Source organism: Haliotis asinina, chromosome 9 (assembly GCF_037392515.1).
Source record: "Haliotis asinina isolate JCU_RB_2024 chromosome 9, JCU_Hal_asi_v2, whole genome shotgun sequence".
Taxonomy (NCBI): Eukaryota; Metazoa; Mollusca; class Gastropoda; order Lepetellida; family Haliotidae; genus Haliotis; species Haliotis asinina.
Genome location: NC_090288.1, coordinates 22,713,587 through 22,734,652, shown reverse-complemented (window position 1 = coordinate 22,734,652; position 21,066 = coordinate 22,713,587). Strand labels below are relative to the sequence as shown.

Here is a 21,066-nt window from a genome sequence, read left to right as displayed (position 1 = left end):
ACTCATATGCTTAGTACCCATTCTGTATTTAAGTTTTAGGTATAGGTTATGTGCATTCTAGTTTGAGTACAGGTGTTCTCGATGATGGCTTGGCTTCTGTGGGTACTGGTCAGGCTGCGTTTCACCAGGACTTGGTGCTTGGCCAGCAGCTGTGACACGATTCCCATAAACTCACATCTGGGATCGATTTGCAAGACAGTAGGCCAGGCCAAGCAATTGCATTTGTTCATCCATTCTGAGGCTTTGGTGACTTCACGTGAATCTTTGGTTGTCAATGGTCAGCTTCCTTGAAGCAGGTGGTGACATCAATGATGGTCAGGGCATACTTGTGTGTGTAGGTTTTACAATTTACCCTGTCATGCAGTAGAAACAGGAAGTCAGCTTAATGGATGCGATGACATGTTGAATTTTCTTCTCCGGATTGTCTGAGGCACCAGCATTTAGACTTGCCAGAGAGCTTGCTTTTTCAACCTTTGGCTTTCTCTATAGAGACTCAAGCAGCATTGGCAAGTTTTGGGATGGTCGCCATGCCTTTCCAGTATCCATGTTGGCTGTAATAGATCTTTTCCATGATTGATGTATTTAGGATATTTTTCACTTTAGTATTAGATCCTGTGTCCTTTGTTTCTTAAACTGTTCATTTAGTGTTTAAACATTATTCTTGAACAGGGCTTCCTTGAACTTGTCATGCTTAATGTGATTTTTCACGCCTTTCACCTTTCAGATTTTGTTGGAGGCAGCTTACTTATTGGAATATATTTTGGACATTAACCAGATGCTTTTTTGTTGACTTGACTGTGTAAAGGATGCTCTTTCAGACAATCGCTGGTGTCACACAAATGGATGTTATCAGCCATGTCCTTGTTGCGGATTTCCATCATCCACCTGATGCTGCAATGCTTCTTGAACTTGTAATAAAAGTCATACATGAGGTACTTCAATCACTTGAGAATACACTTCCCAACGTAGACTGCTGGGGTGAGCATGATGCTTTAGCAGCGCTGCTAAATCATCGTCAAATATTTTACTTCATTTGAATGCCAGACTCACTATGAATTTTCTCATTTTGTTTTCCTCTCGAGACTGGACTTCTTTGTTGTTCACCCTTTTTCTAAAATTCTCCGTTGTCTTGCAAACACTGAGTTGTTCATGAGCTTATACATTTTTATTTCAAAGTCGTCTGTGGCTTGTTTTCACAAACAAAGTGTTCAATGAAACATAATGTAAGTCTCCATCCATGGACTGCAAGCACCCTGCCCAGCGATGAGTACAGTTTCATGTTGCAATAGTGCACGACATATTTTCTCTTGTTCATGAAGTTCGGTACGAGTTTCTTTAGCCAGTTTGTTTTTTCCCCAACAAGTTTCGCTGATATCTGGACATCCAGTCCGACTTCACAGTCAACCATTTGGGAATGAGCAAACAACTGTTGTGCAATTCATACAATTCCACAGGACAGTTCAAGTCCACTTTGAGTATGTTGTCTTTCAAACTTGGCACGATGCTCATAATATGCAATTCCAAGTATGATCAGCCTTTGAACAGTGGAACATGTCACAGCTGATGGAGTTCAAATCATTGTCAATGAACAGATAATCAACAGTTCTTTGCAAATGTGCAGGCCTTGGTATTTAATGTTTTCCCATTTGCTTGCGGTTCTCCACACAAGTCTTCAGTCGCTGATGCTCAGGATCCTGTTCCCACTGATTTTGATTGTTTATTTTTTTCATGATGGCACAACTCAGGGTCCATACGATTTTGTCTTTATCATCATTGGAATCCAAACTGATCTGAAAAGACAGGTGACTTTCGATGATGACATTGTTCACACCCAGATTAGGGAATCACACCAGCAGCGATGGTCATCAACTGACACACGGCTTTGATCCCAAGAGGTTCCCTCAATCCTCAGAAAGGAAAACAATATGTGGAGGATAAGATTGCTGTCATGGCTTAATACTTTCAGTATCAGGTGTGACACCAGAATGCCTGTTCAATGGTGCGGAATGACTCGAATCGCGTTATTGATATCTGGGCTGATGCTCTACTTTGGACACTGGTCACGATGATGATTTCAGTATTATAGCTCACCATTCTCTTCACACTCAGATACATGTTGCTCAAAGCCATGTACAACTCCACACTAAACAAATAGTCCACTTTCAACCAGATGTATTCCAGCATGTTTTGCAAAAGCAACACTGCCTTTATAGTTCATACGATCATTTCAATATTCATTAGTCAACAGAGGAAAGTCCTGATGAAGTAAACCTCTGCTCACTGCCATCTTTCATGGATCACGATCCATCATACAGAATGCCCAAACAGTGGTTTGAACCCGACACACAGTCCGTTTTTTTTTTTGAGTTCAAATTAGCCACATACACATTTGAAAACCCAAGCATACAGACTCTTTACTACATTGCATGCCTTATGGAAGTGGTGCACTGACTTCTTTCAGGATGCTTCGATGCGCACCACACGACAAAATTGAAGTGATTCAGCTTGAACTGCACTGGGTTGTGATTCTTCAAAGTCATTTAGAAGTTGGCGTAGTAATACAGGACAAATTTTATGGACAGCAAGTTCTTGAGTCTATTTTCACAATGTTTTGGGGCTTAACCCTCTGGACCTCTGGATGCCAATTTCTTTTACTGGCACAAATTTTCATAAACTTTGAAAAGTGAACATTGTACAAGATTTGCACTCGCGTGGTCCTGGATCTGCGTATGACTATAAAATTTTACAGAAATGTAGAATATTCAATTTCCTATCCATTGGTATAAATATAACTACGACTTACTCAGGGGGTTGAGAAAAAGACCAAAACTTTTGTGTCTGTTTAAAAACAGTAAATTGCTTTGTTTTTTATCGTGCACCAATAAAAGCACTCTGCTACGATTTTTTTAATTTGTTATCTTTACGGAAAGTGTGAGCGAAGAAAATACAGCTCGATATCTCAACGATATAAGTCTATGTGAACTGGATTTATGTGCTCATGCATAATGTCATACGCACAAAATAAAAAATGACCAGCAATAAGTGCCAAAAATCGATTTTCTTCTATGATGTCAAACGTCGACAGAGAGGTCATGCCCGTATAAAGATAAGGGGGCACAACATTGACATTAGGTCAATGTAATTTAGACCACATGAAGAGAATTTGGTGTAGATACGGACAGTATAGTTGCGCTGTTTTGTTCACAGTGAACCTAACTATTCCAATACAAAGTCCTCCAATGTGATAATAGCGATGTGGATGACCCTATCCAATACATAATTCAGTTCTGAAATTCCCATATTCTCCTGTTTGTGTAGATGTATTTTGATTAATTTTGCATCATTATTAATGGAGTAACAGCCACATTTTCAAATGTAATGAAATAACTGAAAATAATGTGACATTTTAGTTGATGTCATGGCATGTTTTATGCATTTGTGACGTCGGAAAAAGACGACACTGGTTTGCTGATTAGGATATATCAAACCTAATTCCCTCTGAATGTATAAATAGTCTCAACTTCTGTGACAGAATTCAACACTTTTTAGACAAAACATAAAATGAATGGTTTTGCCACTGAAATATTGCCCTGAATATGTCTACAATTAGACGGTTTTACTGCGGATCTTATTGTGTGTAACACGCACACATGTCTGGCAATTTAGCGTAAATGAAAATTTCAAAACATCCGAATATTCATTGAATATTCATTTAGGATACAAACTTTTCTTCTTATGATTATGTAATTATTTCACTTCATAAGTATGCAATGAAAGGTACAAAGAGATTGTTTTTCCAGTATCGAACTATTAGAATATGGACGTAAGGTTTGTCCAAATTAGGACATGACCTGGTTTATATATTTTTAAGTATTGTTTGAGTTAGATATTCTGCCATTAGATATGTTTTAATCAAATTTGAATTGACTTTATTATCTAAAAAATGATAATGAATTATAAAACGTTTTTGACAAAACTCCCATCTGGTCAATCAATATTCATAATTGTTCTGTCTATAAAAACGACACAGGCCAATGCAATGAACAAGACAATTCCTTTAAATATGTGTGCCTCTACATTTCATAAAATGTACAAATCATTTTCATTAATATTATCAGTTTTTCTGCAAGGTTGAATTAAATCACTGTTTATTAACCTGTTCATATGAAAATTCAATATTTATCCCTACGTATTCAATATTGTACATTAAAGTTAGCTAAAGCACATGTTGCCGTAATGGCTACGTGTGATCTTCCAATACTTGTGTAAAGGCTTAAAATGTGGTATAATACACTTACTGAGTCAATTTCCCGTGTAAGTATCATTCAAACAATCAGAAGCTTTCAAAGAATACAAACACATACCTTATATCTACATATGATATGGTGTTGAACATGGATATCTGTAGATACTGAAATATACATTTTGTATAGTGTGAAAATGGCGACATTTATTTTGAAAGGCAATTTTAAGCACTTCAGCTTGGTCTGAGATAATAGTGGATGGTATCACAAAAAAGGTAATATTCCGCAGAATTCAAAACTGTGAAGTATACATAGGTGCGTTGTATATTTTAGAATTTTATTTGACTTCAAATTGAGGGGTGAGGAGGTGGGACATATATGTCCCTGTGGCATCCAGGGGGTTGACTTAGCCCCCTCATCAGGTTGAGCTGAACTGAACAGAAAGGCTTAACCCCCTGGATGCGTTCACTTTTCAAACCTTACGAAAATTTGTGCCTGAAAAAAACCCTCGGCATCCAGGGGGGTTAACTGTTACTTCTCTGCCATGACCTCACAATGCTTATGACATCACAATGCTATGACAACATGATACAAGTAACTGACAGGAATACTATGACAACATAATAAAATTAGTCGTGAATGGTTACAACTAACATGACTCATAAAATGAATACATCTTATTTTGAATATATAGTAGTGTTGTTGGATAAACATAGAATTGACAGATCCTTATCATACCAAACTGTAAGTTTGGACATGGAGATTTTTTGAGAAACGTATTGCATGTATAGCATGTAAAGTAATACTATTAACAGTACACAGAAATTATTGTTCATTCATGGGTGCCCTTGTCGGTCTTATTACTACGATTTCATGGTGATGCACCAGGTACTAGGGAGGTAAACCCCTAGATCTCCGTTGATCTCCATGACATGACATGACAAACAAGTATACATGAATGACGTGAGCAGACTTCCAGCTCAACCCCAGGGCCTTTCCTGCAAGCGGCAAAATCCTGCTCGTGGTCACCCATAAAATGACAGTCGGAATGCCTGTCTCCAGAGTCACATCTCACCTCCCAGTATAGATGTGACCATACATATATATAGTTTTTAATAACAATAGACAGGCAAAGATTCAACAATGGACAGATAGAGAAACAATAGTACTTCCTTATACAGTTGGTGTGATGACAGACACAGCCAAGGATATATTTTAACAGCCAACAATTCTGATTAGGTCAATCATTTTATTCACAGAGGAGCCATTTATGTTCATTTATCTGCTATAATTAAAAAAACATATATCCTTGAAAATAACCTTAGATTCAAGTAGCAGGATGAAATATTGTTAACAATGTTAGATACATAATGGCAATGGTATTCAGCATATGCCAATGAGAACTTCAGGTCAATGGCCTATCGCTTGACACAATGCCTCAGAATAATTTTAATGAGTGACTTTGTGAACCAGAACTCACATACTCATTGTCAGAGTTTTCTTGTTCCTCATCACTCCACTCGTTCATGTTCACGGCATCAATTTCAAGGATGAGATTTTGCAGCAGCTGAAAATGTGCTTCCAGTTCACCAGACATTTCTTTGTCAAATCCCACAAATGGGTCGTCACTGTAAGAGATGTCTGAATCTAGAAGAAGGCTATCCCAGGAACCATCTAGAGCATTCCTGATGCCACATTTCTGGAACGACTGCACAATAATTTGTGGGGTAACTGCCTGCCAGGCCTGCTTTATCCAGTGTAGAATTTTCCGGGCCTTTTCAACTGCTGCCTTTTCTTAGATCCACCTTTCCACTGAACAGCCATATGGAAACTCTAATGGCCAATCTTGTACTATTGACAAAAGGTTCTTTCCACAGAGTAGCAAGTCAGCCCATACTTCCCACATCTAATGCCAACCTGAATGAGTTCTGCAGTAAAGAGAGTTCACTGACAAGACACCAATGTGCCACAATGTCTCACAGAAAATATTCCAGAGTCACATCTGGTGCCAACTTGAATGCTACAAAACAGCAACATACATCAACATCTCGCAAACTCTACATGTGACATATGATGCCAACCTGACTAGATTCTGCTGTAAATGACCAACTGCTACAACTCAAGGTGAGACAACAACTCACGACTGATACAAACTCTATCAAAACTGATGCTAACTCAACTAGGTTCTGCACTAAACATCTAACTGGTACAGTACAACAAGGGGAGTGAACCTCAAATGAAGCCTAAGAACTGTGTCTTACTCTCATGCCAACTCGACTAAATCATATAATACCTGCAATGCACCATGTTTAAAAAAAAGGTGCATAAAATCCTCCCCCTAGAACCCAACAAGATCAGATACAATACTCTTTTATTTACTTTCCTGCTTGTTCTAACCTTTACTGTTACACAAATACAACTTTATTGGTAAACAAACATTATAAGAGGGGGTTGGGAAAAAGGGTTTCGTTCTGACAAAGAACGTACGAAGTGGGGAGCTCTCACCTCCAACCAGCTACTGGTCATAATGGACCCACTACTGACAGGTGCTACAGTGCTTATATATCCGGCCTGACCCCGGAAGAAGAAAGTGATTGGCCTGCAATACTGATACCTCTCCCATCAAAGTGCTCTAGTATATGTTCAACTGGATAGCTAAAACATGTGTCAATTAGCCGCAGCAGACGGACTGACTGACTGAACAAGGAAATCACTACCGCAGCCGGGATACCTACGAGCTGCTACTCTCATTAGTACATGTAAGTATTGAGGAGTTACAGAAGGTGAAAACCTGTTTTATCACACACACAAAAAAGCAATGTGTTGGAGAGTTTCTTCTCAAAACACATTTCAGCCAGAACTGCATTACTTCTTCATTTGCCCAAGGCTTAGGGGTCATCTTGACAATCACAGCCATCTTTTGGGTTTCTCACGCCTTTTAGCAAAAAATGACATCATTTTGTCACTGAGAATTTCTTCACTCTTCTGATCAGTATAAGTTGCTTTAAGAAATGAAATTTTGTTTCATTTCATAAAGGAATGTAACCACCCACAGCTGGCCTTGAAAGTTTGGTTTCAATGTTCATTGTGAAGTTGTAGAGCTTCTCTCTTCACAGCCTTTCCGTTGCCTTGAATACCATGACTCCTGCATTCATTCAGCCAAGTTAGTAATGATTCCTCAATTTCTGGTTTTGATACTTTTTTACCCGACCCAGCTAATCATCTCCGTTTTCATTAACAACAAAGATTGCTCTTGCTTTCGCTATTCACATACCCTCTTACGGTTGATTGTGAAATGTCTTGATGCTGATGCGTTGTTTGCATATTTGGCAAATGCAACAACTTTCAGTTTAACGTAACATCACATTATGCTACTTTAACAATTTGCTTGATTGCTTCTTAACATAATGAAACAAAATGTATCTCGATGATGGATTTGCTATTCACTGTTTCCTGCTTGGTGACAGTTTCCAATCTTGTTTCCCCGAAACGCGGCCAATGAGAAGCGTGATAGGGTATATTGTGCTTTCCCAACAACTAACAAGATCAGTTATTGCCATTTCTGGTGTTATATTCTGCACCAAAGATCTAGTAATAAAAAAATTGTGTTTTAGAAGAACATTCATATTGCTTAAGAAATTGTAGTTTACTATTTTTCTGATTGCTTAAGAATTAAAATATAAAAACAAGAGTCATCAGAACATAGCCCCCACATATTTGAAAGAACAAATAATCTGACAGTTACTTGATGTTTTTTTAGACTAAGTTTGAATCGTTTCCATGGAAGTCATGAAAAAGGCACCACTTCAAGATTTGTCTCATATATCTGCTAAGATCTGTTGAAAGAATGGTTTTCGAGTTATGCTCGGGGAATGAATTCCATCTCTCCATTATGAGAGTCTGAATTGTCTCCATGGAAACCGGGAAAAATAAAATGCCAAAAATTTAAGAACAGCAAAAAAGCCACTTTGTGGTCTGCCTCAAATGTCTGCCAAGTTTTGCTAAAAGATATTGAATAGTTTTTGAACTGTGCTCCGGAAACGAAGCCCATCCCTCCATTTTGAGATTAAGTCAGAATCATTTCTGTGGAAACCCAGAAAATGATAAATCACAAAAAATATTCAAATGGCAAAAGGCACACTTTGAGGTCTGTTTCACATATATGCCAAGTTTTGCAGAAAGATATTTTGATGTTTTTGAGTTGTGTTCTGGAAATGAAGCCCATCCCTACCAACTGAGACTAAGTCAGAATCACTGCCATGGAAAATGGAAAATTGGTAAATCACAAAAATCTGTTGGGGTCTGTCTCACATATCTGGGAAGTTTTGCTGAAAAATATTAAGAAGTTTTCAAGTTGTGCTCTGGAAACAAAGTTCATCCATCCCTTTTGAGACTATAGTTTGGCATGAAATGCATGTGGATCTGTTTTTAATGTAAATTACTCTTCATTCAATGATCCAATCGATCTCAAACTTTGCAATGGGATGTTTTCTCAGACAACCTAATCACATTATAAAGCACCAATTTAATGCATTTGTAGGAAAGAATCTGTCTATGTAACTGTCAACAAAATAAACAGCAGAACACAGACTGCTTGCAGAGGGAGGGAGCCAATGACCTGTAAGAGCAAGTGTTGAGTCAGAAACGTCAGTGTTTGTCAACGTTGGTCAGCTATGCATGTGATATCCGAAATGTTTCCATGTAAAACGAGAAAATAAGAAATCACTGAAAAACGTAAATAGCAAAAGGCACTACTTTGGGGTCTGCCACAAATATGTACAATGTTTTGCTGACAGATATTAAGAAGAGTTTGAAATGTGCTCCGGAAATGAAACACGCCTTTCACATTTGAGACTAAGTCTGAAATGTTTCCATGGAAACTGAGAAAATAATAAATAAAAAAAAATGTAAATAGCAAAAGACACCACTTTAGGTTCTGACTTTAGGTTTTTCAGAAAAATATTGAACGGTTTTTGAGTTTTGCTCTGGAAACGATGCCCATTTCTCATTTTGAGTCTAAGTCCAAAATGTTTCCATAGAAACTGAGAGAATCAGAAATCACCAAAGCCTATAAATACCAAAATGAACCACACTGGGGTCTGACACAAATATCTACCAAGTTTTGCTGACAGATATGAAAAAGTTTTTGAGTTGTGCTCCAGAAACGAATGTTGGCTGTCACTAAATCTGAAGATATGGGGTACAATAGTTCATGAGATATCACGTTAACAATAATCAGAACGTACGTATGGACATACAGACGCCACTGAATGCATAGTGCCCCGATGCATGTTGTGGCAGGGGAAAAAAAATCAGTACTTACCACAAGTGTTTCCAGGCCAAAGTTTTTCTTTAGTCCCAAAGCTAGTTTCAGTGCAGCTTGGCAATTGATGCGATTGTTTCTGAAAATATTAAACCATTCAGTAGAGCCAGTGAGGAACCAATCTGTACAACTAATGCAATACTGAGTTTCATTAATGCAAACTATTTTTGTGCCGAAAATTCCTGAGCTACTTTCATGGAATTATATATTCAAGTAGAAATAATCCCTTTAATGTGTGTAATTAAAAAGTATATCGAACATCATTAATGTTTTCCCAAAAAAAAATTCCGAGGCCACAGCAAAAATGCAGGGTGAGATGTAGATTGGTGAATTCTCTTATACACTGACAACCATTTAGAGAAGTGATTATCACATAGCATAAACAAATTCGGGTTATTTCAGAGTTTTGATGAATTATATTAGAGAAACATTTATCGTATAGGTATATTTAATGAAAATGTTCACAACATGTAAATTGAAAAAGCAAGCACGTGAATGTGGACTGCAAGGTTATTCTTGTATGTACCAGAATTACTAGCACAACCTGGTCTATAATATGATAAACCCCCTACTGTTTGGGATTTATAAAGACAAACACGTGAATGCGGCTTGCAAGGTTATTCATGTATGAGGAAATCGTAACTCCTTGAACTGTTAAAGTGAGTGAGTTTAGTTTTACGCTGCACTCAGCAATATTCCAGCTATATGGCAGCAGTCTGTAAATAATTGAGTCGGGATCAGACAATCCAGTGATCAACAACACGAGCATCAATCTGCGCAATTGGGAACCGATGACATGTGTCAACCAAGTCAGCAAGCCTGACCACCCGATCCAGTTAGTTGCCTCTTACGACAAGTATAGTCGCCTTTCATGGCAAGCATGGGTTGCTGAAGGCCTATTCTACCCCGGGACCTTCAAGGGTTGGAACTGTTAAAAGATGGACAGCCTCTCGAAATACAGTTCATGTCTATGGAGCATATTGTAGGTAAGTATTTGACAGGTTTGGAACTGGAAGTTCAAAGAAAGACAGACATTGAATGTATAAAACCGTTGGTATTTGACAAAGTAAAGATTTAAAAGGCATTAAACTTCAACTCACGATTAAGATGTCCCTAGAGAAACAACAGGCAAATGACACCATCGAATACACCCAGCCAAGAAGTGACAACGCAACTATACATTATAAACTCTTCTGTAGACAGATCATTAGAAAAAATACGAGAATCCCTGGAATGCTACACGAATATGGGGTTGGGTTGGGTTGGGTTGTTGACAAGATTAACATGGTCTACCTGGACATAGCAAAGTATGTACCGTTGAAAGGTACATTCCGCTTTCCAATTGACTCAAGAAAAAAACTAGATGACAACTGTATGAGGGTAGCGATAAAATCCGCTAAGTTTCCAGCCAACGTAAATTCGAACAGGCTTTCCAGCTCTCCCGAAGACAATGGGATCAACTGGGAAGGTATAGAAGAACCCACCCCCATCTAAATTTAAACACTGACCCAGCTGTTCCTGTAACTATGGCTGCTACTTCAAGTCCTAAAACAACTGGTGCGGCTATGATGGTCGTCAACAATTCGACTCCTAAGGCTTCTATGCTAGCTGCCAATAGGGTGGTATCAGCACCATCTATGTAGTTTAAAGCTGTATTGTATTTTTTATGTAGCGATGCCTGAATATCACGCTCTTGTTCTCGCTGACGTTTTATTTCACATATCTGTTTAAGTCAAAACCCCTCTACACTCCCCCTTTACATTTCCTTCTTCATCTGTGGCCAGATAATGCCCCATTCTGTGTGTCTATAATATATTTTCTAAATTATTTTTTAATTATCTATCATTTAATGTTTGATTAATATATTTAAGGTTTATAAGATTTAGATTATCATACAGGTAAATGGGTGAAACATTAAAAGGTGTGTTTTTATCTACAATACGAACCCCATCGAGGCTTATTGATGGCTCATAACCTTGTCTTATTTTAATTCAACAACGTTTATTCTTCATGTCTTTTAAACAAAATCATTCTAAGGCCATCTAAAAGTATTCTTGGACTGGAAATCACTGCAAGATATACGTCTATAATTAGTGTTGTGTGTGGTTTCATACCATAATTGAATCTGAAAAAAATTCATGTTGGTAATCGTATATTCTACGAATGACTAAACTGGCATTCAAGTTGACTTGAGCTAACATATTATAATAGTTCAGGGCGAAAGTGTGCTTTATTACACTATACATGGTGGTAGAGCGAACTGTATTTCTTTTCTAAGATGCCGTATTTAATAACTTCTAAGCCTAATTTCGATTAACCTATGGCAGAAAACAAACGACAGTGTCTGTGACCTAAATTAAGAATCCTCGCACAGGGCTAACTGACGTGCTGTTCTTTTGACGTGTCAGCCCCCTACGTTAAGACAAAGGTTACTAGAAAAACAAATGATGAACAGTTTGGTGAAGGTTTATGTTCGGGTTAAATATCTTCTCTAGATCATTTTAATTACATCCATGATTCTCTTAAACCATACAAGGCAATGTGACCGCCTCATTTCTACTACCAATGAAAGTTTAGATCAGTAGATTCAGAGGAAGCTGACAAGTCAAGCGACATTACAAGATTGCATTGTGGGAATGTAAACATTGCCAACATTACTGTGTCTCTGTAAGATTTTGAGTCTAACTATGAGACATTTTACCCGTCGGAAAACATAAACGTAATGTTTCCACAGTGATGTTAGCTATGTGATGCAACTGCAAACCAAGAAACGGGATGCGACAAAGCAGTTTACTGTGGCAGGCTGTACGAGGCGATGACAGCTGACATCCATCGTGACGTTGGTTACATTGTGACACATATTGCAAAAAAAGTTCCATTACGAGGGGGCAGTCTGGAATGGCGCAGTGATGTCAACACATTGTGACGTAATGCAAAAAGTGCACATTATCGTCTGATAAAGTATTGTCGGCGCCTTTGATCTTTCACCGAAGCATCTTAGAATGAATCCTAATGCTATAAGAACACTGGCAATAGTGATACCTTGCTCATGGAACAATATTCGGATCCTGTTGGCCAATGTGGTGTCCTCATTAAGTATTTTATCAATTGTTTCTCGTATTCGGCTGATCTGGGAGCTGTTCATGATTTGATGAAGTGGATTGCAAATGGGGTTGCCGATTCTAAATTGCGTAGTCACTCTGTGATATGACTCTTAATATCATCATCTTCTGTCTCTCATCTAGTTCATTAAGTTTGCCCATATTATTAACAAGCTCACCACGCATATTTTTCAAGGTTTCATCAAGGCCGATTAGTTCCCTTATTGGAAATGTAAATCCTGGTAATGGCTTGTCCCAATAACTACTCAACAGTTTTTCGATGATGTCCGACACTTCTGTAGCATGCTGTGTGATATCACCACTACTACTTAGATCAGATCTGGTAGCTTGCAGATCTTGAACAACCTTTGGAGGAATGCACCACCATAATCCTGCATGTTTAGTTTATCATGGATAAAACTGGTACCATGGCGACTGGCTAGAGTTGATAAGGCAAGTGGTTTTCTAGTGCGCCTGTTAATGATGTCAACCTATGGGATATCCTTAAGGCGTAGAATGCCCTTATCATCTATGGTAAAATTTGAAAAGTCTCGACCCTGAGACTCGACTAGTTTTTATCACTTTTTAATCCATTGTAATAATCGTCTAGCTACTCAATGATGAACTAGTAAACGAAGTATCGTCATCGTAATCAACATCAGGAGAGGCAGTAACTCCAGAATCATCCATCTGAATATTGTCCATATTTTTTAAATTATATTATATTAAATACAAATATATAATAATGTCATATGGTAGAAAACTAAATCCTTTCCCAAGATGAAGTGAACCACTAGGTGTCAAAGCCAAAGTCAGTTGGTTACTATTACAAACAACCAAAACAAAGATAGACCAGAAACAAGTACTGCTGGTTAGATTCCCAAACTCGGCTGAGAGCGATGTCATAGTAACATTGACATTTATCATCACGTTGACTTCAGACAACACCAAACGTGAGCTCATATTATCAACCCTCATATTATGTTATAATTGAAATTATATTTCCATTAATATATATTATGTCTGGTGGAAGAACATATGTTAACGATGCATACCATGCATTAATGGTTTCCGGATTAGATATAGGATATGCTCGGTTGACTTAAATGTTTATAAAACATGAACATTGGTATGGCGATGGCCACCAGGGACCTTCTGGTAAAACAAGGTATTATATCTGAAAATATTTTAAAGTAATATATATATTATATGGCCACAGTAACAATGATGGTTGGTAAGGCTCTTGTGAATGCCCTAGCATTTTCTGGGAGTAATTTTCTATTTTCTCAGTTAAGAGAGCCAAACACGGCTGAGGAAGAAGAGGCATGAAGATACTAGATTTTACCAATAATTAACTCCAACACGAAAATCATTCTGTTAGAACTTTCAAGGACGTCGATGAAGCTGTGAAAGAATACTACATGTTAACAGGTAAACAACCAGAACCATTAGGCAATGCAGCAACGATTTCTCAGTATTATACTACTTCAGAGTGTCAGAAAAATCATGAGTTGGCCTTTGTGGCACTGGGTTTAGCAACGATAGTATTCATTATCAAACAATTAGACTAATTACACAAATTATTATATCAAAAAATGAGAACCGCACCATATATTTGTAAATGGGTTCTTATGGGAAAAACTGAAATTTGTGGTAAAGGAAGCAACATGGTTATTGTTGTTTTCACCGTAAAGGTTCTACTAACTATGCGTGTTTGGTGTGTGGTATAGGAGTTAAAGGCCATTACTGATTATGGAAAGCCCATGGCGCGGATAAAATACAATTTAAACTTATTTATGAGAAGAAAAAAGACTACATCTCCGAAGTTAAACGTTTGTTTTTTATCACTGTGGTATGATTTGTAATTCCTCATGAATGAATGCTCTATGTGGCCCATACAGGTTAGGTTTCCCGTCTTTAATATCCTCTCGATCGATTGTACGTTTTCATAGACCATATAGAATCTGTAGCACGTTTACGGAAGTCTCCCTGGTATTCACCCGGTTGATATAAATATCTAATAAGTGCGTGATCTGGAATTTGTTTTTCTTTTTTCACGATGGGGTACTGCTGCCTCTGATACAATGGATTTCATACGGATTGCTTTGACTAGTCTCTTATCAAGCAGTCTTGTTATTTTGAGCGTTTGAATGTCTTGACTATGGCTTGACTTCGAGGTTCTCCAGCCATGCCAAGCCTTATCTCGGTATTGTGTTTGGCTAGCAGTTGTGACACAGCATCCAAGAATTCCCTGTCTGGATTGAGGGCCATTTCAACAGGTTGCGTCTGAATATGTGTTCGAATCTGCTGGCTATTTGTGTTGCATCCTTCGCGGTCAAGGGTTCAGCTTCCTTATAGCGGCTGGCTACGTCTACAACTGTCCGGGTGTACTTGTAGGTTTTACCTCTGACTGTGTCATGTGGAAGAAACAACAAGTCAGCCTGGTGAACTTGATTAGGTATATGAATACCGAATTTTCTCCTGGGTATATATTTTGTTGCTGGTAAGTATATTTGCCATATAGCTTGTTTTTGTAACCAGGCTTTGGCTTTTTCTTCCAAAACACATGCAGCTTGAGCTAATTTATTAATAGCATCTACCCCTTTCCAATATGCTCGCGGGCTGTTGTAAATTTTCTCCATTGTATATGTAACTTAAATATTTTTATGACTGTAAGCGTAGGTACTAACACCATCTGAAGCTATCCATCGTTTTGTATCCATTGGTGCTAGAGATGTCTTATTTGTAGTCACCCCATATATCTTATGTCCGTCACTATGAAGTGTGTTCATCTGGTGTTTGAACGCTTCCTTCTCGAATAAGGCCTGTTTGTAGAGGGTATGTTTAATATGTCATTTCACCACGTTCTTTTTCACACCTTTAGCGTTTCTTATTTTAGCGTCGTCTGCTTTTTTGATAGAATGCATCTTAAGTCTCAATCAAACATATTCGGTGATTGGTGTGCCAGCACATTCATCCTTCATCTTACCTAACACCTTTTTGTTGACTTAGCTATGCATGGGTTGGTCTTTTGGGTATCATACAGGTGTATATTGGATTTCATATCCTCGTGCACATCCTCAGTTTGAATCTCCATCAGCAAGGAATCCATATCCATGTACAACCCTTCACATCTGTCGCCATACTGCTTCTTGAGCTTGTTGTAGTAAAAATCATGCATCAGGTGTTTTGATAGATCTAGAATACTCATACCATCATAGACTGATCGATTAAATTTGATATGACTCTTTTTCATATGTATTGCTGCCAAGTCATCATCGAAGATAGTACTTCTGTTGTATGCTGGGCTTGCCATCAGTTTCATGAGCTTGTTTTCCTCACTTGACTGGACTAGCCGTTTGTGTAAATTCTTCATCGTATTAGCAAATACAGAGTCATTAGTTTGTACAGGTTTTTCTCGAAGTTGTTGGTGGCCAGCTTTCACAGGTCTGTGTTCATCCTGACGTATGGCTCCATCCAGGGGCATTGATTGAACTTCAGTATTCCATGTGCTTTAGTTAGTGTTATACTCAGCGATAGATACAGCTGTAAATTACAATTGTGAATTTCGGTATCAAATTCGGTACCAGTTTTTCAACATTGCCAGCAGCCCATCCAGCAAGTTATGTTGGTACTCGGACATCCAGTCTTGGTTAACCCTCAACTGTTCGAGGGTCGGGGGTAGCTGTTGTGTGATGTGTGCAATTTCTCAGGATATTCTAAGTCCACTTCAAGTATATAACCCTTGTTCCAATCTGACTTTATGCTCATGGTGTCCTGTTGGTCCTGTAAACCTGTTGGTCGAGCAACCATGGGAATCCCCCTGTGGGTAGATATTGGCTCATGGTCCAGCCGTACAGGTTGTTGGCATCCAGGTAGAGTAGATGGTTTGATGGTTTCTTAGGGTTGTAGCCTTTCACATACTTATTGTTAGCTTAGGCATAAAGTTTTGATACCATACAAATACCACCGCATAAGCCTAAAGATGTATATTGTAATTGGTGAATAATTCTAATCCCACACCAGTTTTCTTCAGTAGGGCATCCCACGATAGCCCAGGACTTGAATAATACCATGCCATACATTTTTTTGCATGTAACGATTAGTTATAGCTAAATTGTTTGGGTTATTAGCCTTGACCAAACTGTCCAGAGACGACAACAGAAACTGAACACTATCTATCAGTCTCAACCCAGTTAGTGAAAAGGATATATACCTCTCCATATTGTTTGGAATACAGAATATGTTACCTTTTACCTTGGATATAGCTTGCATAATCAAGTGTGAATCATACCCGCGAAGATTGTGAAACATCACTGGGATTTGAATAAGTTTAGGATATATTCTTAGTTCAAGTTACATTCAGTGTGATCCGCACCTCTGTATTTACAGTCAGACCTTGTATATAGAACTTCAGATATGCGAATACCTTGGTTTCTGAACATTTTTCACAAAAAAAATTTTCAAGTGACAATTTACCTTGTATATCCAAATGTTCAGTTTCCGTATCCGAATGGTCAATTTTGCTAACGAAACATCAAAATGTGTGCCTCGTATATCTGAATACCAAAGCTGACATCGGCAAGATGTCAGATGTTTACCACTTATTAACAGTGATCACTGCTTTTACCTTTGTTGACACTGAATTGACACTGAGTCGAATCGTTGATTGGGTTAGCATATATAAAGATGGCTCGGGTTCTCTTCAAAGACAGTTACAAATCATTACAGCCACTTAAACATAATCACAGAGGCAAGCGGCGACAGTAAAGACCCGGAAGATGATACAGTTCTGTCAGAATTGGAGGAAACCCTTCGCTCTTATGATGACAAGACTGAGACCACACCCATCGCACAGTGTGTGAATTTGTTGATGTGGATCACAATGAGGAAACCGGAGAGACCCTCTCAGATGAAGACATTATCCACATTGTGTCAGAATTCAAATGATGAAAAAGAAGAGGAAGACTGTTCCAAGTATACACCAGACAGGCAAACATTGACTTCACACCAGGTGAGATCTCACATAGAAGATCTGATTTATCACTTCGAAAATGCCGGCGACATCACAAATCTGGAACTGTTATTAAAAATTCAACCAGCAAATAATAACTCTGCAGCCCGCCAACAGTCATCAGTCCAAGACTTTTTCAAGCCAATGTAATTTATGTTATGTTATGCTATACAAGATGTTATGTTGAATAAAGAATGTACATGTGTACAATGTAGTTATGCTTCAATGTTGTTTTGTTTTCATGTGTAGCCGACCGCCTAGATCCTGATTCAGACATCCAAATGATTCGTATATCCAAACAATTCAATAAAAAACCAAAGTGTTTGGATAAACGAGGTCTAACTGTACCAGTATTGTGACAGTGATCTCCAACTGAATCACCATTTAGAGGTTTACAGTCCGATCTTCTTGTGTCATACGCATTGGTGTTTTGTTGTACAATTTTTTCGCAATCCTGTCGTCTATGCAAAGAACCTTGTTACCGCTAATTTTTATGGTGGTCTTCTTCTTGACTATATGTCATTTTCTGAAGTCAACTTGATATTAAACGCCAATCGTGCCGTCCCTGGTACTATGATGTCGTTCTCACCCAAGTTTCTGAATCTAACCACAAGTAATTGGCTCTGATCTTACCGGGATTATTTGTAATAGTAACTGTCTGACGCATGGCTTTGACGCCTAGTGGTTCTCTTAATCTCCAGAAAGGATTTAGCTTTCTACCATATGACATTATTATATATTTATATATTTATATTAATATAACATAATTTAAAAAATATGGACGATTTTGAGATGGATGATTTTGGAGCTACTCCTTCTCCTGATATTTATTACGATGAAGATACTTCGTTTACTAGTTTGTCATTGAGTAATCAAATATTAAAAACAACAGCAGATGATTATTACGATGGATCAAAAAACGATAAAAACTATGTTGAGCCTCAAGGTCGAGACTATTCTAATTTTACCATAGATAATAAGGGCATCCTATGTCTTAAGGAAAACCCGGAGATTGATATCATTAACAGGTGAACTAGAAAACCACTTGCCAGTCGCCATGGTAGCAATTTTATCTGCAAAAAACTAAGCATGCAGGATTACCGTGGTGCAAAACCTGAGATACCTCCGAAGGTCGTTCAAGATCTGCAAACCATCCGATCCGAACTTGTGGGTGATACCCCCATTGGGGGTGTGGGGGATACTCCCACTGACATAACACAGCGTGCTACAGAAGCATCGGACAGTATCGAAAAACTGTTGAGTAAACACTGGGATAAACCATTACCAGGATTTGAATTATCAATGAGGGAACTGTAAGGCCTAGATGAAACCTTGAAACACGTACGTGGAGAACTTGTGAACAACATGGGGAAACTGAACAAACTCGAAGAGCACATAACTAGTGAGAAAGTTAAACTCAGGGAAACGGAAGATGATGCTATGAAATGTCGTATCACGGTACGAATGAGACACGTACCCGATTAGAATCTGCTTCCTCGAATCGTGAAAAGCTTCCAACTCAGATCAGTCACATTCGGGAAACCATAAATTTTGTTCCATGTGCAGGGTATCACTATTGTCAGCATTCTGACACCATTAGCTTTCATTGTAAACCAAAAGTTACTGTGTTCTGTAATCTGATTGGTTGAAAAACATGATTAAATGGTATTAGATTCCCGGAAACTGAAAGACTATTCACTGCTTATTGACACGTAAACAATTGTTTTGTTGTGTCATCAACAGTGGTGACGTCATTCAAATCATATTGTGACGTAAAGTCAGAATGACGTCACAAATGAGCAACTCCAGATGCTACCATGGGAACCAGCTGAAATGGCCAGTTGATGACACTTCACTGCTGTCTCCGTGTTCGATGTAAACGAGTGCAGACACTAAAACCCTTTGGTTTACTTTTGTGTTTACAATGTCGATAAACATCATGTGTTGGCCAATTTCCGGGTGTTATTGAGTATTTGAAGCACAGGAATATTTCATTTGAAACCTCCGGCTGACGCCGTCGGTTCCAAATGCATTCCTGTGCTTCAAATACTCAATAACCTCAGTAAATCATCACTGGCATCTTTAACTGGTTTTGGTCCATATTTGGTAGGTTTAGGAACAATATCATCTAAAGCATGGAAAATATTTTCAGTACTAAACAGTTTTCGTTTCATAAAGTTTGTTAGTAAATCTTTTTTAAATGCTTTTACCAAGATCCCATCGCTGTACAGAATTCCTAAACCATGGTTTAGACCTGGTAAATGGCAATCGGTCTTTGGGGCAATTCTGAAATTATTACAAATCCTTTCGTAAGCACGTCTATCATATGTGTTGTTTGTTACATTCCACGCCTTGTCCTGTGGAAGTGAAGCGCTGATCACTTTTAGCATACGCCTAATCTGGGGTAGTATACGTGAAACTTGAAAACTGATTTACTCAAGGCATCAGGCCTAGTGTCTGTCAACGTCAGACCGCACCCAGTCGTAACACACCATATCCCGAAATTGAGTTGAGAAAACTGCATCACATTATTGAACCACGCGTGGACAGATTTCTCACCAGTGACTAATATCTTATACTTTCCAAACACATCTACTAACTGCGTTTTAAAATACGAACCATCTACATCAACTAAGATTTTCATGTGTGTGAAGTCATTTATATTATATATACGTTATATTGGATAACATACTTCGGGTTTATACATATTATTATTACATAATATAAAAATATAATAATATGTACATTACTCTTCTGGATATAAAGAGCAGTGAGGCCGTTCAACTTACACACGCTTTTGATAACACATCTGGGCAACTAGAATTGGCACTATGTGGTATAACCTACTACCCACAATGGACAAACATTAATAAAAATAATAATAAGATGTTTATTAGTGGAGCCAGACACTTAATAAGCGATGGATACTACAGCGTATGTCCTCTCAAGAATGAAATTTTGAAACCCTTAGGAGCTGAACTTAAAATAAATGACTCAAATGGAACAGTGGTGTTGATTAACAACAGTCCAACAACACTTAGACTAGGCCGACCATTGGCAAATATACTTGGGCTACCATCAGAAGAAATAAAACCTAATATTATCGTCACCGGTAGGAAATTACCAGAGCTAGTTCCATACCGCGAGGTATATGTTCATCTCAATCAGCTTAGCACAACGTGTAACATAAAACATGAAAACCCTTCCACATTGTTTAGGACTGCCCCTGTTAAAACAGAAAAATACAATGATGGACAAACCAAGTCATTTTCATCAAGTCAGTATAAAACATTAATAAATTGTAATATTTTAGATACAAAAAATAATATGATAAATATAAGATGCTTAAGCGTAACATTACATATACAATAATGACTAGTAATC

At 38.1% G+C, this 21,066-nt stretch overlaps 1 protein-coding gene across 1 annotated transcript in view; it reads right to left on the bottom strand.

Moving 5' to 3' along the window:
- LOC137297168 (leucine-rich repeat-containing protein 74B-like) overlaps nt 1-21,066 on the bottom strand; it is a 614,612-nt gene that overhangs the window by 275,580 nt on the left and 317,966 nt on the right. The window contains exon 10 of the mRNA XM_067829182.1: nt 9,568-9,646. Coding sequence (XP_067685283.1) covers nt 9,568-9,646 — 79 coding nt within the window. The remainder of the gene's footprint in view (nt 1-9,567; nt 9,647-21,066) is intronic.